The sequence below is a fragment of the Marmota flaviventris genome, chromosome 6, assembly GCF_047511675.1.
Source record: "Marmota flaviventris isolate mMarFla1 chromosome 6, mMarFla1.hap1, whole genome shotgun sequence".
Lineage (NCBI taxonomy): Eukaryota > Metazoa > Chordata > Mammalia > Rodentia > Sciuridae > Marmota > Marmota flaviventris.
Window position 1 is genome coordinate 58,003,195 of NC_092503.1, and position 25,943 is coordinate 58,029,137.

The 25,943-nt window shown below is 36.2% G+C and overlaps 1 protein-coding gene and 1 pseudogene across 3 annotated transcripts in view; both read left to right on the forward strand.

Annotated features, from left to right (window-relative positions):
• Positions 1-2,979: 2,979 nt before the first annotated feature.
• Positions 2,980-8,029, forward strand: LOC114086897 (ribosomal RNA processing protein 1 homolog B-like; annotated as a pseudogene).
• Hace1 (HECT domain and ankyrin repeat containing E3 ubiquitin protein ligase 1) overlaps positions 7,987-25,943 on the forward strand; it is an 88,023-nt gene continuing 70,066 nt past the window's right edge. For 2 of the 3 annotated variants that reach the window (XM_071613177.1, XM_071613178.1), the window contains exons 1-5: positions 7,987-8,310; positions 14,896-14,950; positions 16,114-16,203; positions 17,122-17,226; positions 21,853-21,928. In XM_071613177.1, coding sequence (XP_071469278.1) covers positions 8,235-8,310; positions 14,896-14,950; positions 16,114-16,203; positions 17,122-17,226; positions 21,853-21,928 — 402 coding nt within the window. In that variant the 5' untranslated portion in view covers positions 7,987-8,234. Of the gene's footprint in view, positions 8,311-14,300; positions 14,379-14,895; positions 14,951-16,113; positions 16,204-17,121; positions 17,227-21,852; positions 21,929-25,943 lie in introns of those variants that run through there. The other variant, XM_027928315.2, reaches the window with a different exon arrangement.

Below are 25,943 nucleotides of genomic sequence, written 5' to 3' on the forward strand. Positions count from 1 at the left end.
AAAATAACAAGACAGAGGATAAAAGTCTGGGGAAGTCAACTCAGCCTTCTGAGATGATGATGATGATGGTGGTGGTGGTGGTGGTGGTGGTGGTGGTGGTGATGATGATGATTGATACCAGGGATTAAACCTAGGGGAATTTAACCACTGAACCATGTTAGAGTCTGTAAACAAGTCAGGATGGCGCCTGGAAAATGTTAGTAAACAAGTCTGGATGGTGCCTGGCAAAATGCCAGAGGGAGTGGTTTGAGAAGTAACAAAAGCGAGCCATTACGTGTGGAGATTCCTTATTGGTTGACTGATGTATCTAGTTTATGCTAATTAGATAAGCTGTGTGGAATGTATAAATATCGCTCAGGTCCTACAATAAAGGGCTCCTACTCCTGCTGTATCAATCTACACAAGTTATTCGCCCCCCCCTGGTTATTTTGCCCAGCCAGCCGGGCTGCAGCAGAACCATATCCCCAACACCCTTTTAAAATTTTTTTTTTATTTTGAGACAGGGTCTCACTAAGTTGCTTACAATCTTGCTAAATTGCTGAGGTTGGCTTTAAATCTGTTTTCCTCCTCCTCAGCCTCCTGAGCCTCTGGGATTACAGGTGTGTGCTTTTGAGCCTGGCTAGCCTTCTGAGATTATATGATCAGCAGAAATATCAGTTCTGAAAGTAATAATCTTAAAGACTTTGCTAGATGATAAGGGCATACCAGGTGGGTGAGGGACAAATGCATGCATAGAATTGTCATTAAGGTAACTCACAGTTAACTTTACCTATTAGCATGGCAAAACACACATCCCTAGGTATAGACTCAAGATGGTTATAAAACATGCAACACATGAAAAAGCATAATAAGGAAAAGCACAGGCATAACTGAAGTCCCACCTCTTCATGCAATGATATCAAGAGACCAATATCCTGGGGCTGGGATAGCTCAGTTAGTAGAGTGCTTGCCTTCCATGCACAAGGCCCTGGGTTCAATCCCCAGCACCACAAAACAAACAACAACAAAAACACCAAGATCCTACCTACCCTGGGGATGGCATGAAAGATATTCTCCCTTTGTTCTTTGCTTGAGCCAACCTGGGTCTCTGTCCCTCATGTGATGTCTCCCTTCTGGCTCAAGCAGAAGTCCTTAATAAAGCCATGCCCATGTTTAAATTCCTTCCAGGTCCATTGTTTGTTTCTGAGTTCAAGAACCCAAGGTCAGTAACAGTTCTTGTTACTTAGGTCAATACTATTCTTTTCTCATATGTATCTTTTTTTTTTTTTTTTTTGGTACTGGGGATTGAACCCAGGGGTGTTTAACCACTGATTCACATCCCAAGCCCTTTTTATTTATTTATTTTTTTTATTTTTATTTTTTTTATTTATTTTTTTAAAATATTTATTTAGTTAGTTAGTTATTGGCAGACACGACATCTTTGTTTGTATGTGGTGCTGAGGATCGAACCCGGGCCGCACGCATGACAGGCGAGCGCGCTACCACTTGAGCCACATCCCCAGCCCCCTTTTTATTTTTTATTTTGAGACAGGGTCTCACTAATTTAGCCTCGCTAAACTGCTGAGGTTGGCCTTGAACTTGTGATCCTCCTGCCTCAGCCTCTCAGGTCACTGAGATTGCAGGTATGCACCATCACACATGGCTCATATACATCATTTTTAATGGCTGAAAAATACTACATTATATAAATACCACAACTTAATGAGCAATTTTCTTTTTGGGTGTTGTTTTTTCCCCCTAGTTTTAATTAATTTATTTACGAAGCTTCCTGTGCTTTGGATCTTACATCATCATTACTCTTTCTCTGAAATAGTCACTTAGTTTCAACCAGAGCTTGAAAACACCCTCAATGATCTGATAATTAAAAAAAAATTTTTTTTTTAATGTCAATGGACCTTTATTTTATTTATGGATACATGGTGCTGAGAATCGAACCCAGTGTCTCACACATGCATGCTAGGCAAGCGCTCTGCCACCAAGCCCTGATCTGATAATTTTTAAAAATTCAAAACAAAAAACCTTCCCTCAACCCCACATCCCACTCTATTTACTTCCTTATTAATACTCTTCTTTCCAACACAACCTGATCCAATATCAATATTCTACAGGGATAAAGTGCCTGCAGTGTTCATTGGACTTTTCAGGAAACTAACCTCCTGTATATGAGAGATCAACCTATAGGGGTGTCTTGGACAAATTAACCCTTCATTTCCAGTTACATACTCTCCTTAGGCTGCAAATGCCATTCATACAGTTATATTTCCAGATATGTATCTCTAGCTAACAATAGTCATGCAGGTCCAATCATCTACCTGGTATCTCTATTTCAATACCTTGAAGGTATTTCATATTTTCCATGACATGATCTTCTCTGAATCTGACTGTATTCCAGTGTTTTCTGTTCCAGAGAATGGTACTATCATACATGCAATTTGATAAGCTAGACTTTCCCCCCTATTTCTCTTACCCAATCCATCATTAAATGTTATTTATCACAAAAACAAAAACATTTCTCAATCTACCCAGTTCTCTCTTATCTTCAGATTTACCTTGATAAGATAATTATATCCTCCTCTGCGCAGGCGCGGCCTACAGCATGCTGCCGGGATGCTTGGTCTGGTGCTGGCTCTACTACCGTGCAGCCAGTGGATCTCCAGTTCTCTCAGCCGCTGGTATCCTCGAAGAGGGCGTCAGCGACCAACCAGGTGGTGAGGAAGCTGCGCCAGTACCTCACCTTGAAGACGCAGATAGAGAAAAGAAGTTTCAGCCAAGGATAACTCCTAAAAATATGGAAAGGACTCTTCTACTGTGGGTGTAGTATGAACCCCTTCTGCAGGAGGAGCTAGCGAAAACTATTTCCCAACTCATCCATTTTGTTAACAGCTCAGAGGCTCTTAAGTTTCTGATGTTTTCATGTTTTTCAAAACTTCTCTGTTCATAGCATTTGTGCACCTGTTCATTCAGACCTTTTGGCAAACCATGAATAGAGAATGGAAGAGAATAGACGTGCTGCGCCTGCACAAATATATGTTGATCCATCTGGTCCGGAGGCAGTCTTTTGAAGTTTTGAAATGAAATGGCTGGGAAGAAAACTGAATCAAGATTTTTTTTCTGTATGTTCTGACGAAGTAGATCCTGTGTCCTGAGAGTCATTCTCCTGATGGAGTGAGATTCCACTTCATTAGTATTTACCTGGATGAACTTCCCAAAGTGGGAAGGAAAGAGCTTTTGGCTTAGAACCTCAAGTTTATTGATCCCTTCTGCAAAATTGCTGCCAAGACCAAGGACCATACACTGATACAGACAATACCTTGGGGTGTTTTAGAAGTCATTGTAGATTAGTTTTCTTTTGTACCTGAAAAGACAATGGAGGAACAGAAAATGACAGTGTGTAATGGTGACCTCTGAAGAAGAGACTTCTGAAAATGAGGCAGCAGCAATCAGCTGAAAGAAGACAGCACTGGGAAAATACCACTCCCGGAGAGACAGAATCAATGAAGAAAGAGAAAGGACAGACTGTGGAATCTTCAAGGACACAGGGTTACTACTCCAGTTTGACTAAAAGGCTGTTGCCAACCAACTCCTTGAAATAACCAACAAGAAAAGCATCCCTCCTTTCAACCAGAAGCATCTCTGCAAACTAATCAAAAAGTTCCAAGTCCTCACTAAAGGTGACTTCTCAACTCAGTTTTCCTGAGGACATTTCTACTGATGAAGATGATCAAGCCCTCAGTCAAGGAAGGTGTGTGTGTGTGTGGGGGGGGGGGGGACATAAGCTTTTGAAGAAAGCTGACTTGGAGAAGGAGACAGCAAACTGTCTTTCTTTCTGAGAAAGAGGACAGTGAAGGCAGCAATCAGAAGAGAAAGAGGAAGAAAAGAAGAACCACCCCCAGCCTGAGACTTGGGGCACCAGGGAAGTGGCCACACCCTCAGCATAGAGCAGGGACAGGGACCTCCAACTGCTCAGAGGCAGGCCCTACAGGTGCTTGCAACTTTACCCAGAGCAAGGGTAAAATCCAGCACCCAGGAGGAGAGTAGCTCAGAGCATCCCCTCCTGTTGTCCCCACACACAACAGGAGGAAGAGGCTAAGAAGAAAGAGGCTGAAGGCACAGGGAGAGATATGGGATCCATAGGGTTTCCTCTGGAAGACAAGTCTCAGAGTGACCCTGGTAGGAGTCATCTTCAGAGATCAGCTGCCAGAGGTTCCCCAACAGATGAGCTCAAGTCCTGAAAAGAAAACAGAAGCTTGGAGCTGTCCTGGCCAACAGCAGTGACCAGGCCACACTGGCCTGTTCTTCCTTGAGCCTCTAAGAGGGAGAGTGTGGCCAGGTCACCCTACTCCAGTGCAGGAGGACACTGAAAAAGAAGGCAGAGCCCAGCAGCCCTGACCTCTACAATCTGTACAATTAGAAAACAACAGTTTTTAAAAAGAAAGAGAAGATGAAAGAAATGTTGACCTAGATTGAACACAGTGGAATACTGGGATCCAAAGTCAGGCAGATCCAAGATCTAGGAAGCATCAGGATGGTGGCCAATGAGAACAGAGAAGGACTTTGTGAAGTTTGACTCCTATTTCTTACCAAACCCCTGTTCTTCAGAAAAGTCAAAAGCAGTGCTGCCCACTGCCCTGCATAGCTAGCTGTCCAGCTGAACAAAACACCTCTAGTCCAAGACAGTCACCTTTGGATTGCACAGAATTCAAGAAGACAGACAAGAATATGGTCAGCCCCATGGGCCCTGCCCAAGTGGCCTTTAACCCTGAGAAGAGGCCCCTCCACAGAGTGCTGAAGACCTCCACCAGCTCTCTGACCAGCACTTGAGATCCTCAAGTTCAAAGCTCGGGAGGCCTTAGCCTCCTGAGCTGTTGGGATTATAGGCATGTGCCACCTTGCCCAGAACCTTTGTATTTTTGTAAATCTAACATTTATAATTTAAAAGAATCTGTATTTCCTCTTTGTTAGGTGAAGTGAATGTTCATATATGCCCTTTAATGAGGCCTGTCATCAAATATTTTGAATGTTCTATATTCATACCTATCTTTTTTCTTTCTCTGTTAGTTCTATCAGTTTCATACTGAAGGGTGTTAAAAATTTATGCCTGTGGTGGTAAATTTATTCTTGTAGTTCTGCCAAGTGTAGTTTTATTTTTAGTCTATGTTTTTAGGTATAGGCTGAGGACAATGATAAACTGCCTTTTGATTCTCCTGCACTCTAATAACTATTTTATTTTTGCTTTAATTTTGTTCATGTTAATATTATTTATGATGGTTAATTTTATGTATCAAGTTGGATGATATTTTTGGATGAAGTTAACATTTAAATTTGTGAACTGTGGGTGAAGCAGATTGTCCTCCATAATGTGGGTGGGCTTTGACTTATCAACTGAAGGTCTGAATAGAACTAAAAGACCAGCTTCATAGAGCAAGAAGGAATTCTCCAGCTAACTGCCTTTAACTTCATTTGCAGCATTGGCTGTCCCTGGTTAGCAGTTTTTGGGTTGGAATTATACCATTGGGTCTCCTGGGTCTCAAACATGCTGGCCCACACCATAGACATTGTGTTTGCCAGTTTTAGTAATCATGGGTCAGTTCCTTATAATAAACCTCTTAAGTACACACACACACACACACACACACAAATTGGTTCTGTTTCTCTGGAGAACCTTGACCCCAGTGCAGGAGTACACTGAAAAAGAAGGCAGAGCCCAGCAGCCCTGACCTCTACAATCTGTACAATTAGAAAACAACAGTATTAAAAAAGAAAGAGAAGATGAAAGAAAATGTTGACCTAGATTGAACACAGTGGAATACTGGGATCCAAAGTCAGGCAGATCCAAACACCTCATGTTTTGGTTAATATTTATCAGATATATGTTATCTCCAATTCCTCTTTGAAATTTGAGGAAAAGGTAGTCTCTTAGAGCAAATAGATGCTTTGTTTTATCTTTTCATATGTAAAAAATCAAATCAAATCAAGTTAGAAAAAACTTAAAAATTTATTGGCATTCAAAAAGTACAGATTGTGATCCAGGAGATTTTGAACTGTAGTAAGACACTCACCTTATTGCAGTTACAGCACAGTTTATCACAGTTTATAAAGCATTAAAGGAGGGCTGGGGAGATAGCTCAGTTGATAGAGTGCTTGCTTTGTATGCATAAGTCTCTGGGTTTGATCTCTAGCATCACAAAAAAAAAAAAAAAATTAAAGGAGGAAGAACTTTGATTTCTTTTGTGATTGACTGGTATTATTAACATTTTTTTTTCTTTAACATCAAACAGCTATTTAAGCTGATTTCTCTATAGCTGATTGGTTTAATTTCACTGAATCATGCTGACAGGGACATAAAGTTTATGTTTTGTTTATGGTTAGAGATAACATTTTGGGGAGTTGGAATGACTTAAGTTTTGGTTACATGGTTATAGACACTTGAACTTAGGTATACCTAAACTGTGGCTTCCACCTTTATTTTTCTTTCACACATATGACCTTCCCCCCACATCTCACATGGGCAGTGGAGATGTGGTTCCCCTTGGTGGAATGGGCTGGCTGTGGAATAAAAGCTAAGAAAAATAGAATGGTGGAAAAAAAAAAAAACCACAGGATACAATACAGAAATAATTTCAAAAACCGGGGGTAGGACATTTAAGCCAATCATACAGAGGAAGCTTCTATATTAAAAAGCAAAATGGAGCCCGGGCTTGTTTTATTTATATAGGGAACATCAAAGACCTTCCAAAGAATGTTATTCACCATAAAAGACAGAAGGTGGGCTGTCCAGTTTCCAACAGGTTATGCCCATCTCCAGAGCTACTGCAAAGACTGGGCATGGTCCACGCTGGCTCACAGCATTTGACATACCTTCGAAGGGTTGACTTCTCCCATCTTGTTGCCAGACTGGTTTAGTCTTATCTGAACCAACAGGTTAGGTGAAGGTGATGGCAGTTATAGGCTAGAACTGATTTAGGATGGCTTTGACAGGGAACACCCAATCAGTACCAACCACAATCTGCCACTTCATATCTTGTATGGGCAGGTGAGACTCTCTTTTTTATACTTACTGCCCATCCATTGCAGGGATACTTTGCCTTTTTGAGGGAGAAGAAGTTGAGAAAGTCAAACCCTTTCCTTCTCCCCTACTCAGGCATCATCTTAGCACTGGTAACAAACTTAGGAAGAATTTCTTCCTTAACTTTTCATCATCAGTTGTGTTAACCAGGCTCCTATTAATACCCTGATGGGATTAATTCTTTCAAGTTTCAGGTGCTCAAATTTCCGTTGTAACCTGGCTTGGTGCTTAACTGCTATGCACAGATGACAAATACGATTTTTTTCCCACTGATATGCTTTCTATTAATTTCTTCCACACTTGTTGGTGTCAAGGTTTTTTCAAGTCTTTGTATTTACCATTAGGATGTCATCACATTGAGACTGCATTGTACCAAAATTTTCTTTTATGCTGTTTTTATTTCAATCATTCTCCAAGTTTCAATTTGGTGCTAGGTGTTGTGGTAACTACAAGGATCTAGCAAGGCTGTCCCTACCCCCAGGAAGTCACTCAGTATGAGACACAAAGTATGAAGCTATTGTTACTTTCTTACAGAGAAGGAAAACGTGCATTTTGCTTTCACATTTGTTTAACTTATTACTCCTCAAATTTGACATATAATATTTAAAGAGTTCATTTATCTGGAAAAAAAAATGTATCAATACCAGAATGGATAGTGGTACTCATTAAGTTATAGGGGAGTGATAGAATTGAAGGTAACTGCTCCTGTACAACTCCGGAGGGAACGCCAGGGAAGTCTCTCCAGGATTTGGAGGTACAAACAGCACTGCTCGCCTCACTGCCCTGGCCCAGTGGCAGAGGGGCTGGGCGGAGCTGGGCGGGGCGCACAGCCTCCGGCGTGGCTCCGCCCCAGGAGCGCGCCCTGCCAGCCCGGAACTACAGTTCCCAGAAGGCCGTGCGAGTCCAGAAAAAGAGCCCCGGCCGCGGTGGAGCGGCGGCCGCTGTAGGAACCTCGCGAGCTGAGGTGGCTGTGGTCCCCCGCGCTGGTGGTCTGTATAGAAGCAGAGGGTCCTGGAACCAGGACGCAGCTCCGAGCCTCTGTCGCAGTCACGGGTGCTGGCCGGGGGGATTCCACTTCTCTGCCCACTGGCCGGGCCTGGGGCGGGATGTAGGGCGCTGGCGCGAAGGCCGCCGGCGCAGCACGGCGATCCCGTAGGACGCGCCGAGGATGGAGAGAGCGATGGAACAGCTTAACCGCCTGACGCGCTCGCTTCGACGCGCTCGCACCGTGGAGTTGCCGGAGGGTGAGCGGGGCTAGGAACCAGAGAGGTCTGGGCTCGGGCCGTGTCAAGGTGTAGTGAAAAAACTAACCTAAAGCCCACTTTACTTTCTTGAGCTGGTAGGGCCCGGACCGGGACCCCCAGCACCCCTCTGGCGGGTTGCTCCTGCCCTGGCAGGTGGGAGTTTGTGGGAGAGGCCCTGTCTATGAGGGATCTGCTGCCGGAACAATCCCAACAGAGGTCTTTCCTGACTGTCGATTTTGGGGGACTGAGCAGGAATACTAGCCGATGGTGGAGACCCGTATTCAGAGAACGCTAGTTACGAGCCATTTTACAGTATTGCTTGGGGGGGGGGGGGATAGGGAGATGCTCCAAAGATCCTATTTACTTTATGCTGCTGGAGGGCGGGGGCGGGGGTAAGCAATTTTATTCTTAATAATTTAAGATGTAGGGCACTACTGTGTTTTGACAACAGACAAAAGATCATCAGTCATCACTTAGGTATTCTCAAAGTTGGTGTGTATACACAAATACATTTTTCTTTAATAGGCATGCCTCCCTTCGTGCTTCATTTATTCAGTGGGCTAGGTGGAAACTGAGGTGCGTCAAAAAAGAGGAAGAAGAGATGGTCCCTGTATTTCAGGACTCTTATTAGTTCAGTGTGCCAGCATTCCTTCAGGATAGGTAAAACTCTAATAATAAAAGAGAAAAATACTTCCGTTTTGTTTTGTTTGTAGCCAGCCTCACGAATCCAGATGTTTTAGTGCCTGAAGGAGGTGGCAGTGATGCCTCTAAGAGAATGGCTTTTTATGCCCTAGTGAGCAAGTGAGAGAAGGGTTAGGAGGGAGTTAGGGCTGGTGAATACCCGCCCACTTCATTGTAGTTTATGTTGTTATTTCATTTTTTAAAATAACTTTTTTTTGAATTGGTGCTGGGAAAGTTATAGGTTATTGGAAGGAAGACTTGGGAATTTTTTTAAAATATTTATTCTTAAGCTTTAGATGGACACAATATCTTTATTTTACATTTATGTGGTGCTGAGGATGGAACCCAGTGCCTCGTGCATGATAGGCGAGCACTCTACAACTGAGCCGCAACCCCAGCCCGGGAATCTTTTTAAAAAATATTTATTTATTTTTGGTTATAGGTGGACACAATGTCTTTATTTTACTTTAGATGGTGCTGATGATCTAACCCAATGCCTCAGGCATTGAGTGTTCTACCTCTGAGCCATAACCTCCTCCCCACCCCGTGGGAATCTTGAAAGAATTGTGGGATTGGGGACTTTGGGATAATTTTCTTGCAAAAAATTCCCTGAGTTTCTATTTAAGATTCAGAGTAAGGAAGATTTATGGCAGACATTTTGGTATTTTGTTAGTATGAAGTAGTTAAGTCCTGGATTTTAGTAACTAGATTTCCAGCTTCAACTTTTTCTCTCTATTCTAACTTCCATCTTTAAATCTGTTCTTTAAGTGCTGCTCTCACTTATTTTCCAAGTCAGATTATTGGTATAAGTTGATGAAGACTTTGTGTGTAGTTTCATTGACATTGGAATTTGTATTGCCCAGTGTGCATCCAATATTTTTTACATAAATATAATTTGAAAGACTTTGATAGTATTTCTACCACTATATCAATAATAAATATCAATAATAAATAATATTAGCATTTCTTTATTTCCTTCCATTGTTAGTTCCTTTTCTTTACCCATCAAAATAAAATCGTACTGCATATAGTCTTAATGTGCATTTAGAAAACGTCTCAAACTTTTTTTTTTGGAGTGGTGCTGAGTGAGCATAAAACTCAGGTATGCCAGAAAAGTGCTCTACCACTGGACTACACCTCCAGCCCCTCATAAATATTTTTTTATATTCTTATATGCTTAATGACTTTGCAGGATTTCATAAGATGCATGATTTTTGTTTTTATAACTGATTTTATGGGTGCAACTTTATACTTAAGACTTAGTCTGCCTGTTTCCCCATGGTTAATTCTTAGAAAAAGAATAATAAGATTTAATTATATCAACATTTTAAAGGCTTTAAGCATCAGGTTCTCAACTTACACCTGGAAATTACCTTTAGCAGTCTGAGTGGTTAGAAACTAAGAGTATTACAATTAAAAGTAAGACTGTTTTCCTATGTTGCTAGGAAAAACTGGTATCTTGTTTATCTGTTTTTTTTTCTTTGATTTATGATGAATTTATTCATTTTGTTTCTTAAATTTATCTTCGATCCTAACTTCTGATTAATATTTGAATTTTCTGAGTGTATAGTACATTCTACAAATTCACATTAACATGTTTGCATTGTGAGGAATGAACAGAAGTGCTAATAGTGTACATTTAAGAAATAATGAGTTTTTTTTGCCTTGTTAAAACTCAGCAGTCAGTAAGCATCTAATTAGACTAAATTCTTACAACTGTAAAGTTTTAAGCTGTGTTTGACTCTACAGTTAACTTTGTTGCATGATTTACTGACTTGGGGGTAGGGGGCACAGTTTTTTTCCTTGAGGTGGTGAAAACCTGAGTATGACCACCAAGAAATGGAGTCTAGGTTGTTGAGTCATCCTAGGCAGGGCTAATACAGAAATAGCCTTGTGAGAGAAAAAGAGGCGAAGGCAAAGAAATTATTTTAGGGATGTGGATTATCAAGGAACTTTAGAAGATTTGTGTATATTGTTTGCATATGTAGAGAAAATAGTTTAAATTATTGCATTTACAGTGAATGTAGTTTGTTTAATAAGAATTTGAGTACATTTTAACATACATATTTGAATGATCATTAGGATAATTATCAGCTTTAAAACAAATTATTCCCATTAATGGTTTGAAAAGAAATTATTTATAATAAATTGAGCTCCTTTTTCTTTAAGATTTTCCTTTTAATAGTTGATTGAATAAATCAAAACTATTAATAAAAATGGCCAACATATCTATAAAGCAAGAGGTTAAATTTTTCTTATCACTTTGAAAACTTACCTAGGTTTCTGGGTATTTACTTAGGTGTGGAAAAGGAAGCATCTGGCAACAAATTTTATACTGTTCTTTCTTAGTCTAATATTTTTTAGTCTCCTTTTAGGAATATAGTTGTGGATATATTCTTTATTCTTACCTATCCTTGTAGTGACCTATATTTTTACAAGGTTAAATGTGACTTAAAATATAAGAGCCACATCTAAATTTAAAATTTTTAAATTTTATTTATTTTTTGTATCAGGAATTGAATGAATGCAGGGGCACTTAATCGCTGAGCCATGTCCTTGAGATGGGGTCTCACTAAGTTGCTTAGGGTCTTGCTAAATTGCTGAGACTGGCTTGGAGCCTTGGATTCTACTGTCTCAGCCTCCTGAACTGCTGGGATTACAGGCATGTACCACCATGCCTGGCTTCTAAATTTTATCTAAATAAAAACCTTACAGATAAAACCAATGTAAATCTTATGATGCTCACTTACAATTATGTACTATTTTGATTTGTATTTAAATTTACAAAAAAGGGTATTACCTGTTTATCACTTTTTTTAAATTATGGAAATTGTCATTGTTTAGAGACTCAGATTTTTTTTTTTAATATTTATTTATTCTTGTTTTCGGCGGACACAACATCTTTGTTTGTATGTGGTGTTGAGGATTGAACCCGGGCCGCATGCATGCCAGGCAAGTGCGCTACTGCTTGAGCCACATCCCCAGCCCGAGACTCAGATTTTTTTTAATTGGGGTGTGTATTATTGAGAGAAAGAATGTTGTTATACCAAAGGAGGCTTTGTGTAATCTTTTCAACTTCTGGTAGTGACTCATTAGTAATTATTGAGAACATTTTATTGGATTGCAGTTAGCATTTTAAAGAAAGAAATAGAAGAAGATAAAACAAATTAGAGTGTATCATGTCATGGACTTTTTGGTTACTGTATATAGCATATTCTGGGTACACTATAAGGCATATAGTATTATGAGAGTATAGAATCCGTGGTTTGTTGCCATTACACAGCTTGTTACTTTGTGTTTCAGTTTTCTCATTTGTAAAATGGGGATAATGGTACTTCATAAAGTGATTGTGAAGAAAAAAGAGATCATGTCTATAGTTTTTAAAACAGTGCCTTTGGATCCCTAGCCTAGTGAAAACAAAAGTGCCTTTAAGATAATGGTTTTCAAGCTGGTTATGGTGGTGCATACCTGTAATCCCAGCAGCTTGGGAAGCTGAGGCAGGAGGATTTCGAGTTCAAGGCTAGCCTCAGCAAAAGCAAGACACTGAGAACTCAGTGAGACCCTATCTTTAAATAAAATACAAAACAGGACTGGGGATGTAGCTCAGTGGTTTAGTGCCCCCAAGTTCAATCCCTGGTAGCCCCCCTCCCCGCAAAATTCTCTAAAGTTGCTTTGTTTGAATTAGTATTCAGTCAATACGTTACATTTAGTTGATCCATCTCTTAAGACTCTTTTTTAAAAAAATATTTCTAGTTGTAGATGGACATGATATCTTCATTTAATTTTTCATGTGGTACTGAGAATCGAAACCAGCGCCTCACATGTGCTAGGCAAGCGCTCTGCCACTGAGTCACAACCCCAGCCCGAGACTCTTTTAATCTATAACAGTCTCTCCTCCTTTAAAAATTTTCTTCCAGTAATTTTAGACTCATAGAAAATTTGTATAAATAATACAACATTCCCATAACCCTTCACTCAGCTTTCTCTGATGTTAATATCTTGTATAACCAGAGTACAATTATCATAACTAAGAAATTAATATTCATATAGTAGTGCTGTTAACTACCTTACAGACTTCATTAGAATTTCACAAGTTTTCCTACTCATGTCCTTTTTCTATTTTAGGGTCATCATCCTGATGCCACATATTTAGTTATGTTTCTTTATTCTTTTTTTTTTTAAATACCTTTATTTTGTTTATTTATTTTTATGTGGTGCTGAGGATTGAACCCAATGCCTCACAAGTGTGAGGCAAGCGCTCTATCACTGAACCACAACCCCAGCCCCTATGTTTCTTTATTCTTTCCCAAACTGTGAATAATTCTTCAGCCTTTCCTTTTATCCAGTGACCTGGAGATTTAAAGGGGACTGACTGATAAGGCATTCTGTGGAATTCCCCATAACTTGGGTTTGTCAGGTGTTTTCTCATAATTAGATTGAAGTTGTACATTTTGGTTAAGAATGTTACAGGTCTGGGGTGTGTGTGTGTGTGTGTGTGTGTGTGTATGTATACAAAAGTTATGTGTCCTCAGTTGATTATATCAGGAGCTACTGTGTATTGATATGAATTATTTTAAGTGATGTTATCATTTGTCAGTTGACTAAGGTAGTATTTGCTGGGTTCTTTACTGTAAATTTACCATTTTCCGTTGTAATTAGTTAATATTTTGGGGAGATACTTTGATACAATGGAATACCTTGTTTCTCTTCAAACTTTAATCCACTGATTTTATTTGGGATTTTCAAGCTTTCCTCTCTGTAAATAATTTAAAAAATATAAACCTCTAAAATGACTTGAGACATGACTATTAGTAATAATAAGTTCAAAACATTAGGTAAAATGTACATGAGTATAATATGGCATTATAGGTGTTGATTTTTAACCTTTTCTTTGGAATCATGTGTTTGTGAATTTACAGGATTACAAAGGATTACAAATCTGAATAGTGTAATGTAATAAGTAAAATTGTTTTTAATTCTGTTTCTTAAAACTTTGAAAGTAATTTCTTCTATTATATTATCAAGAAGGAAGTACCAGGTCTAAGGTTCTTACCTAAGAAGGTAAGAATAGTGCAGAATAGCAAAGGTAGTACAAAATTTACAACTACTACATAATTTCTCATCTCCTCTACTGTGGTCACAAAAGAGATGCAGCTTCCGGATATAAGGAGCAAACTGAAGAGCTTAAGGTTGCAAAATTATTTTAGTATATGCATTTTTTGGGGGGGCGGTACCAAGGATTGAACCCAGGGGCACTTAATCACTAAGTTACAACCCCAGTCCTTTTCATTTTTTTTTATTTTGAGACAGGATCTTGCTAAGTTGCTGAGGCTGTCTTTGAACTTTTGATCCTCCTGCCTCAGCGTCCTGAGTTGCTAGGATTAAAGGTATGCATCACTGTGCCTGGTTTAGCTTAGTATATGTATCTTTAATATCCATAAATATTTAAAATTTCACAAAGTGTATATGTAAGTATGATAAAATACCACATTGGAAATACATTATGGTTATTAAAACTACAGAAAATATAAGCTCTTCAATTTGCTCCTTGTATCCGGAAGCTGCATCTCTTTTGTGACCACAGTAGAGGAGATGAGAAATTATGTAGTAGTTGTAAATTTTTCACTACTTTTGCTATTCTGCACTATTCTTACCTTCTTCTACCTCTCTTTCTCATTTTTTATGTAGAGTTAAGAAAACTCTAATCTTAGAGTGGGCATGGTGGTGCACATCTGTAGTCCCAGATAATGGGGAGGGTACTGCTGGATGATTGCTTAGGAGCTCGAGGCCAGCTTGGGCAACACAGTGAGACCTTGTCTCAAAAGAAAACTTTTTAATCTTAAATATCACCCTTTGGAAAAAGTAGACTATTAATTAATTCTTTTTCTTTTGTTTGAAACTCAGATAATGAAACTGCAGTTTACACATTAATGCCAATGGTTATGGCTGATCAACACAGGTGAGTGTCTTTTTCATAAATTTATGCCTTAGAAGTAAACTTTGTTCTGAATATTATGCACACAGACACACACAGATTCACAGTTTGCACATAGATATGTCCTGAGGCCAGTTTTAACATCTCTATTATAATTTTCTGTTGTGAAATAAGGAACAAAATTTCCCAAGAACTATATCTAAGCTGTAAAATTTTATGGTAGGAGATTTTCTAAATGAATAATTAGATTTTATATTCAGTATTTGATTGGTCATTGAAATAGAAAAAACATTGCAGTGGTTTCTTTTAAGGATTACTACTGATCTTTATAGGAAAGATTACATCTGAGGGTAGCTTACTTTCCTTTTGTGCTTCTACTTTGATGTTCTTTTTATTGATGTAGTGTTGACACTCTTTTTATAGAGGCATGTTTAAAATACAGGCTTTGTGAAGGGATTTTTATTCTTGTAGCAGTCAGCTCTGCTGTAGTTGGCTAGTGGATAGTTGGGTGTACAATGAGAAGAAAGTGAAGAAAAATTATTTTGAAGCAAGTTTAAAACATAAGTTATTTTTTGGCTTTATATTTTCTCTCTGGTATATTTAAAAGGTGTTTTTGTCTGACTTTTTTTTTTATTTGGCTAAAATTAATAATAGGTAGACTCAACTTTTGGCTAGGGGACCAGCTATGCCTATTCCCTTTGTTTCTCAAGGATCTGGGGAGAGCTGAAGCCAATGTACTCTGTTAGATATCCTCAGAACATGTAACAGCACAATTTGAGTGGCGAATTAGGAAACCTTCAGCACCAGTTTATGGTGAGGGCATTTCAATTATGGATAATATTTTCTGGCTACCATTCTGTACTTTAGAATAGTGCTTTACTTTTTGGTTGATAAGAGATAGAACCTTTTGAATAATTATTATTATGTTTTTTTTTTTTTAGGAAGAATTTCTTATTTTTTTTCCTAGTTGTCCATGGATCTTTATTTTATTTATCTATATGTGGTGCTGAGAATTGAACCTAGTGCCTCACATATGGTAGGCAAGTGTTCTACCACTGAGCTACAGCCCCCAGCCCTTGAATAGTTATTAAGAAGACTTAAAGAGCTATTAACTTGATTTATTATGTTTAAAATTTTTTGTTTACATATTGATTTCTTTTTTTAATCTTTTTTTTTGGGGAGCATAGGTCTGTTTCTGAACTACTGTCAAATTCAAAATTTGATGTCAATTATGCATTTGGACGTGTGAAAAGAAGCTTGCTTCACATTGCAGCAAAGTAAGACTAAAGATATTTTTTGTTAAAATCTGGTCTAACCTAAGAATCATGAGTTTGACTCACCATTGTCTCATAATATTTATGGGGAGAGATAAGTACACGCAGTCAAATAGTCTTTATCCTGTTTAGGAAATAGTATGCTATGTATTCTCTCTAGATAAATGATTAACTTTGGGATTGAACTCAAGTCTCATGTTCCTATTGTCTTAGCTTGTTCTAGGTTAGGTGTGGGGTTGTTTTTTCTGGCATACACAGAGTGTGAATTCACCCAATTTTTCTTTTATCCCATCAATAAAAGGGATAGAAGGAATAAGCTAAATGTATTTGAAGTCATTCGTTTTATATTTTTTTCCTTTTTTTTTATTTGTTGCTCAAGACAATACAATGATTTTGACATATCATACATTTGATTCAAATAGGGTATGAATTCTCATTTTTCTACGTGTACAGATTGCAGGATCACATTGGTTATACATCCATGTGTGTACATACAGCAATCTATATTTTTATCTTTGTGGGAGTACCATTTTTTTTTATCTGTAGTCTTCTACTGTATAATCAATCAGTTAATTTATTGATACCTGTTCTTCTTTCTGGCTATAGGTAGATGTGTTTAAATTAATTGTTTATGATTAAGTTGATTCCTAGAAATCCAAAAATTGAGAGTACTATATAGCTTCTTTTATAAATGAATTCTTTATTTTGCTTTATTTGAACATCTCAAATCCTTTATAGCTTTCCTAATAGAATGTACCATTTTGAAGATAGAGGGTATTTGTGACAGAAGTTAAATCAAATTGTAGATAAATACAGAGTTTTAAAATAATGTTGTTTAATAGAAGTTTTTGTTTTTTATTTAAACTTTGCCAAGTGTGGCTTTCGTTGAATGTATTTTAACTGTCTTTTAATATTTTTTAGTTGTGGATCAGTGGAATGCTTGGTTTTGCTGTTAAAGAAAGGAGCAAATCCTAACTATCAAGATATTTCAGGCTGTACACCTCTTCATTTGGCAGCTAGAAATGGGTAAAATATTTAGTTTCCTAAAGTAGCTAAAGCTTTATTATTGGTATTTCACTCTACCTTGATTTGATGACCTTCCCCTCCATAATTGCCTTAGGGAGAAATTAGAAAAATAATACATTTTACTTGTTATAATTTTTTTGTTTCTTAAGGATATATACGTATTTTTTCTCTTTAAAGTGAGTCTTGGATCATTGTTACATTTAAAAATATCATTTAATAACTTATTATTCACTAATATTTTTCTTCCTAAAAATATATTGCAATAGTTCATCATTACTTGTATTATAATGACATTTTCTGAAAAGCATAATTTTAACCTCTGTTTTTTGTTGTCTTTTTTCACTGCAATCTTTTGCCACTCATAACTTCATGGCTTAATTTCCAAATTACTTGTTTAGTTAATTTTAGTAGTAGAATTAAGGACAGTGAGCACATTGTACCAAGTTTACAGTTGTTTGAGAATAACTGTATTGATGTAAACTTTCTAGTTAAGGGTAACTTTCAGTGTTAAAACTTTTTTCATTTTAACTGTGAAAAAAAGTTTCCTAAATAAATGATTGTGCTTAAAAAAAAAAAAAGTATTTTCAAAAAGTGAAAAACTTTGTGTATTGAGTATATTTTTGCTTCTTCCTGCCAATTCTTAATTCTGGTCATCATCTAAACATCATTGTGTTTTTGTGTGCTATTCTAAACCCTACTCTAACTTTTATGGTTTTTGTTTTTCTTTTCTATGAGGAATTCTGAGTGTCATACTTCTGTGTCTGCCTCTGCTACTGTTTTTCATCTAGAATTCTGTTGGACCAAGAAATGATACCAAAATGATTGGAATTAAATTTAAAATGAAAATAAGTAGATTTTGATTGAGGCATTGAGGAACTTTTTTGAGTACTATAAAACTTCTTTATGGAAGTACATTCCTGTTGTGTCTCTTGATTAATCTTGGAGATATTTTTGTTTCCTGTTCTAAACTGAGATAAGATTACCCACTGCATCAATCTGAGGCACAAATTTTGCATATAAGGATGAAAATTGAACCAAAAAGATAAAGAACCATAGGGATGTCTGGGTTGGGCAGGGGAAAGACATAGTCTTTTCACACTGTCTGATGTGTCTCCTTTTATGCATTTTTAACACATGAACCAGCTTAATTGTCTGTTGTTTTAACTGATAACAACATGCTGATTAAACAGTTGTTTTTATAAAAGTCTTTAGGTATATTGTAGTGTGTCAACTCAAGATCATAGAGCTGAATTGATCTCAGATCTTTTGTCCCAGGTGTTAATAGGATAGTGACAACAGTCTTAACAGTCTTTTTTTTTTTTTTCCTTTTGATACTGGCAGTTGAACCTAGGAGCACTTTACGACCGAGCTATACCTTAGCTCTTTTTGTATTTTATTTTGAGAGGATCTTTCTAAGTTGCTTAGAGCCTCACTAAGTTGCTAAGGCTAACCTCGAATTTGGCAATACTTAGCTTCCCAAGTTGGTGGGATTACTGGTATATGCCACTGTGCCTGGCTACTGACAATAGTCTTTGAAAAGTTTATATGTGTTCTGTCAACCATCATAAAGGGAAGGACACAAGGCAGGGATTAAAAAGTCCGCTGTAATTGTAGGTAGACTTACTCATACAGTTTCAATGTGAGGATCAAGAAGTATGTTTTAGACTTGAAAGACAGGATGTTCTTGATCTGCTAAAAGGATGTTTTATATATTGTTTTCCAGTATACAGGCCTTTTAAGTACATAGAAAATAGCTTTGATCACTGTTTCTGTCAATAGTAATTGAAAAGACCATTATACTTTAAAGATGAAGAAATTTGGCAGGTATTACATGATTCACTTATCAAGTCAGCAAGAGGAGGAATTAGAAGAGTTCATCACCCATTTGCTAATTTGGTTGCCTTTCTATTTTTAATAAAGTGTGCTTTTAATATCCAATATTTAAATATTTTAGCTTTTTAAAAATTGAATTGATGTCTTGTACGATATAGAGATGCTCAGTAAATGTTTGCTAACTGACTTGAATCCTTGTTACTTCCTAAAGCTATTGGTGTTTTCAGAAATAGCTGTTTTCTATGACTTCATTATGAATTCAAATTTGTCCATACTGAAGTAGAAGTCACAGGAGAATTCTACTACTTTTGCTGATCCATTAGTTTTTCTTTTGCTTCCTTTGCTGTCATTGTTAGATGGATAATATATTTCTGTTGGCCTGCTTTAGTATTTTTCTTGTCACTATTAGTGTTGTGTTGGATTGCCTTCCTTTCTAAAAGAAGCCCCATTAAGCTTCTACAGAAGCTGAGAATTTTCTTTTTTAACATCCTCAACTCTCTTTAAAAAAAACAAAACAAAACAAAAAAAAGCAAAAAAAACTTTGAAATAGGGTCCTCTTTGGTTGCCCAGGCTGGCCTCTAACTTGAGATCCTCTTACTTTCACCTTTGGAGTAGCTGGGATTATAGGTGTGCCCTACCGTGCTTAGTGAGAATTTATTTTCTAAGATCTTCATAATGATGTGTTAGATGAGGAAAGTTTGTAAATATTCAAACTTAAGAGTTTATTCTGAGCTTTATTTTCTTCCATTTCTTTGATCATAATGTGATTTATTTATTTATTTTTGGCACCAGGATTGAACCCAGAGGCACTTAACTCCTGAGCCACATTTCCAGCTCTTTTTATATTTAATTTTGAGGCAAACTAAGTTGTTGAGGGCCTTGCTAAGTTGCTGAGTCTGGCTTTGAACTTGGGATTCTCCTGCCTTAGTCTTAGCCTAGTTTATAATCTGACTTTTAAATGACATTTAACTTTGTTTTAAGTGTAAAACTCAAAACAAGAAAAGTAATTTGCAAAAAAAAAAAAAAAAAAAAAGTAATTTGCTAGTCCTTTTTTTCTTTTAAAAGATTTATGTGATCATTAATAATTTTAATGATTGAGTAATGGAGTTTTGAGAGCCACTATGGGTCTGGCTATGCTTGATTATGAGTTGATTAAGGAAATATGATATAATACATAGCAGAAGTTTATGAATTAGTTGAATAAATGGTAATATATACATATCTGCCATTTACTCTGCATATACCACTATATACTATGTATAGTATATTATTAATACATATATTAATACTATATGCACTATTTTATATGTATTTCTATTTATTCATTTAGGTCATAACTTCATGCCACAGATTATATTTCCTCAATCAGTTCAGTGCTGAGCATAGTTAAGCCCGTGTGTGTGTGTGTGTGTGTGTGTGTGTGTGTGTATTGATTGCCAAATGAGTGATACCAGTAGGTAATATGCTTCCAGAGGAATATGAGGTTCCATGTAGTTCACAGGAATTCATACAGACTTTATTAATGAAGGGGAATTTAAGATGCATATTGAATAGTAACTAGGAATGGATAGGCTAAGAAGAAACTTTGGGAACAAAATGCAGTGAGTGGACTGTACAAAAATGGGCAAAATACTTGAAGAGACATGTCTCTAAAGATATGCAAATGGCCAATAAGCACATGAAAAGATGCTCAGCATCACTAATGAGGAAAATGCAAAATAAAACTGCAGTGAGATACCAATTCATAATCATTAGAATGACTACCATAAAAAAAAAAAAACCCAGAAAATAACAAATATTGGCCAGTATGTGAGGAAATTGGAACCCTTGTATAGTTGGTAAGAATGTAAAATGGAAGAGCTGCTGTGGAAAACAATATGATAGTTCTTTGGGGCAGGTGTATGTTGTTCAGTGATAGACTGCTTGTCTTACATGCATGAGGTCTTGGGTTCAATCCCTAGCACTGCAAAAACAAACATGAAAACAAAATATGGCAGTTCCTCACAATATTAAAAATAGAATTATTATGTGATCTAGCAGTTCTACTTCTGGGTGTGTATTCAGAAGAATTGAAAGCAGTGTATTGAAGAAATATTTCACATACCTGTGTACATAAGCATTATTTATAATAGTTAAAATGTGGAAACAAGTGTCCATCAACTGATGAATGGCTAAACAAAATATGGCATATATACATAATGAAATATTATTCTGCCTCAAAAAGGAAGGAAATTTTGACATAAGCTACAACATGGATGAACTTTGACTTTGTACTATGTAAAATACCACAAAACTTTACTCTTAAATGTTTAAAATGATAAATTTTATGTTATGTGTATTTTATCATAATAAAAATGAATGAAAAAAATGAAGTGGGTAGAGAGGAATGCATAGACATACATTTTACAGGTTTTCTGATTGTGTTTTTATAACTCAGTATTTAGTATTTTCCAATCAAGAATGTGGAATACAACATTGAAACATTTTGCTATGCTTATATTTCTTATGGCAATTACTATTCCATTTAGTCAACACTAGAAGTTTCTGCAGTTTGAATAAGTTTGTTCCAATGACATGAAAACTTAATGGTTATTTCTTTATCATGTTATCTTTGAATCATAGAAACAATTTTATATTTTATTTCAAATAGTGTTCATTTAAATATTGCAGTTATAGTTGAAAATACAGATATATATATCAACTAATGTTGATTGTAATTAATATTTCAGTAAAATAATTGTAGTTTGTATATTTTTTCTAGTATCAGTTATCTGTGACTGTCTTTCTTTTTAGGCAGAAGAAATGTATGAGTAAATTATTAGAATACAGTGCTGATGTCAACATTTGTAATAATGAAGGCCTTACAGCAGTAAGTGCTATTTTATCTGAGATTTTTAAAAATAATTTTTTAAATACAATCTTGAATACGTGATGGCAATGAACAATGTAGTATGAGTGTTTCTGTGAGATCTTTATAGTATTTAAGAAGGTGTAGAATGATTTGAGATATAGTTTTCAGTTAAGTTGTAGTTCACTTCTCTTTATTAGATTATGACTATCATTTATTTTGAAGTCTTATTTGCCTAACTTTGGTCACTGACTTTCAAGGGACTTCTTAGGAGCATCTCTGCTAAGATATGTTATCAGTTCATTGTAGGAGAGCTGTTTTCATTATGTCCATTTGAGTACTGTTATATTTCATTTTAGGAAAATGGTGTGGCTAGAGAGAAAGGAATAAAGTAAAAACGAGAATTAGCACTTCTTATAATCCCTGGGTTCAGAGGTAATCACAGTTAATATTTGGCCTATGTTCTTTTAGATGTGTTATATCTTAAACTAGTATTTTTATCCATTTTGCCATATTTTTTTTGGTACTGAGGATTGAACCCAAGGTCACTTTACCACTGAGCTACATCCCTATCCCTTTTTATTTTTTATTTTGAGACAGGTCTTAAGTTTCCCAGGCTGGCCTTAAACTTGTGGTCCTCCTGCTTCAGACTCTCAAATTGCTAAGAATACAGGCATGCACCCCTATGCCTGGCAGGTTAATCTAGTTTTGAGCCATATAAATATTGTAGGGAAGGTGGTATGAGCTATTACTAATAGGATTGTTGAAATCTCAGAATTTTAACCAATCATCATCATCATTTAATAGAGCCTTATTCGTTTTGAAAGTAGAGATAAAATAGAATTATTGAACAATAATTTTGAAGTCATGGCAGAAGATATTAAGTATTATTTGTTAAATTGAATTTCACCTTCCTTTGATAATACTTGTAGATTTTTATCTTTTTTTAAAAAATCTATTTCTTTATCAGAATTTTATAACTTATTTATTTAATGTGGTGCTGAGGATTGAACCCAGTGCCTCACACATGCTAGGCAATGCCCATCCTGATTTTTACCTTTTAATTTGTAAATAAAGAAGAATATTGACTATTTACTTACCAAGCCAGTTTTCAAGGCCTTTCTGATTAAAGACTTTTGGGGGAGATATAAGAAAAACAGTATTTTTTATATATGTTTATAGGTATATATAAAATTTAAAATTATATACAGAATATAAATCTATGTATATTTTATATATGTATTTTAAAATATGGTAAAGTTTATTAGAGGAGAAAGAAAAGATACCCTCAGTTGAGAGGGCAGGGTCCTTTCAGGAGAGGACCTTCCTTAAAATTTGAATTTTTTTGAGTGGCTTATTAAATAATAAGCTTAATCATGATTATTATATGGGCTCTACAGGTTTTGTTATATATTAGCAATATAATATCATCTACTCTGTAAGGAAAGATTGTGTTCTGTGTATCTACAGAATTAGTGATTTGGTAGGTACCACAGAGGTATGAACCCTTTGAAATGATGTAGTATCTTTAGGATACTACCCAGTTTAGGCAATATAAGGTGTCTGTTGTTAATTTAATCTGTTGACACATATGTTTTTATCTGCTAATTTCTTTGCTTAATTCCTGAAATTCAAGGAAGATGGAGTAGAAAATAATTTTAAAATTTTTATTGAATAAAATTATTCATGCACAAACGTAGAGTCAAATGATTTGACAAGGGTTGGTGAAGGAAACAAGTCTTTTGGCCTTCCCAAACTTGTCCCCCTAAAGTCTACCTATCTCTAGGCAATTCTTCTCAGCTATTTTAATGGATTTAAAAATTTCATATCTTTGTGTCTAAATATTTCTGAGTGCTAATTTTGATATTTTTTGTATAGAATATATAATGCACATTTTGCTATAACATATTCCTGCCAATAATATCTGAGTGATACAGTTTTTCAATTTGTTGCCAGAATTTGCTGCAAGCATTTGCTGCCATTTTTCCCCCCCTTTTGTACTGGGGATTGAACATAGGGACATTCTATTGCTGAGTCACACCCTCTGCACTTTTTATTTTATTTTGAGATAGGGTCTCACTAAGTTGCTGAGGCTGGCCTTGAATTTGTGGTCCTCCTGGCTCAAGCCTTCCAAATCACTGGGATTACAGATATGTAGCCAGGAAGCTTGAATGTTTTTTTTGTGGAGTATTATGATGGATGTGTGATCTCATTGTGCTTTTAATAAGCATTTGTCTAATTGTCAGTGATGCTGAACATCTTTTCATAGGCTTATTTGCCATTTGTATATCATATCCTCTTATATGGAACAAAATGCCAATTCATGTCATTTATCCATTTTCTAATTGGATTTTTAAAAAAACTGTTGTGGGAAGTCTTTATATATCCAAGAGAAAAGGGCTTTATCTCAGGTATATGATTTTTAGATATTTTCTCCCAGTCTGTAGTTTGCTTTTCAAACTCTCATGAGGATCTTTTTTTTTTTTTGAATTTTCATCAGGGTCTTTTGAAAAGTAAAAGTTTTTGATTTTGATGAAGTAGACTTTATCAGATTTTCCATTTATAGATCATGATTTTGGTATAAAGGCTGAGAGCTGTTTGTTTAGCTCAACATCCTGAAGATTTTATCCCTTTTTTTCTAAAAGTGTTAGTTTTACATTTTGCATCTATGTCTGTGATTTCTTTTGAGTTAATATTTGTATAAGATATGGGGCTTAGGTTGAGGTTCTTTTTTTTTTTAATTGGCATATAGATACTCATTTATTTCATTTAAAAACTTTTAATCTTAAGATATTATTTGTGAAATTATAAACTCATAGGGGACTACAGAAATAATAAAAATCCCATGAATGTTTTTTTATCTATGTTTCTTTTTTTAAAAAATATTTGTTTTTTTAGGTTTAAGTGGACACAATATTTTTATATGGTGTTGAGGATTGAACCTAGTGCCTCATGCGTACTTACTAGGCGAGCACTCTACCACTGAGCCACAACCTCAGTCCTTGTCTATGTTTCTTTAGCACTGTTTATTGAAAAGGCTGTCCCTTCTGCATGGAATTGTTTTTGCATCTTTCTTAAAAATCAGTTGGGCATATTTACTTGGGCCTTTTCTGTGCTTTTCATTCATTCCATTGATTTATGTGTTTACCCCTCTGTGGGTACTACACTATCTTCTTTTTTTTGGTGGGGGGGAGGGTACTGGGGATCGAACCCAGGGCCTTGTGTGTGCAAGGCAAGCACTGTACCAACTGAGCTATATCCGCAGCCTTGGTACTATGCTGTCTTGATTATTGCAACTCTGTAGCAAGACTTAATATCACAAGAGTAATTCCTCCCACTTTAATTTTTCTTTGTGAGGTTTGTGTTAGCTATTCTGGTTCTTTTTTATTTCTATACAAATTTTAGGGCAAATTTGTCTGTGTCTACAAAAATACCTTTCTGGGATTTTGATTGGAGTCATATTAAACTGAAAGATCAATTTGGGGATAATTGATATCTTATGTTGATTGAGTCTTCCAATCCATAAACACAGTGTATCCTTCCATTCATATATATCTTTGATTTCTTCATTAGCGTTCTGTACTGTTCAGCATAGGGATTTTGTGCATGTTTTATTAAGCATTTAGCCAAGAATCTCATTTTCTTTGGAGCAGTTGTGTAAATGGTATTGCGTTTAATTGTGTTTTTGCATGTTTAGTGTTAGTGTATATAAAGTGCAGGGGTTTTTTTTTGTGTGTGTTAATCTTGTATTGTACAACCTTGCTGAGCTCACTTAATTAGTTTATTTATTTTTTCTCTTTTGCTTTGAGTTGTGTTATCTGAGTCTTATGTCTCTTTCACTTTGCTGGAGCACATCAACTGGTAGTTTCCTGAGAAAGGGTGCATGGGAGATAAATTTGTTGCCACTTTGCATGTTTGAATATGACTTGATTCTTTGCATTTGCACAATTATATAATTGATAATTTGGCTGACAATAAAATTCTAGGCTGGATATAATTTTCCCTTTGTATTTTTAAAGCATTGCTTTGTTGTCTT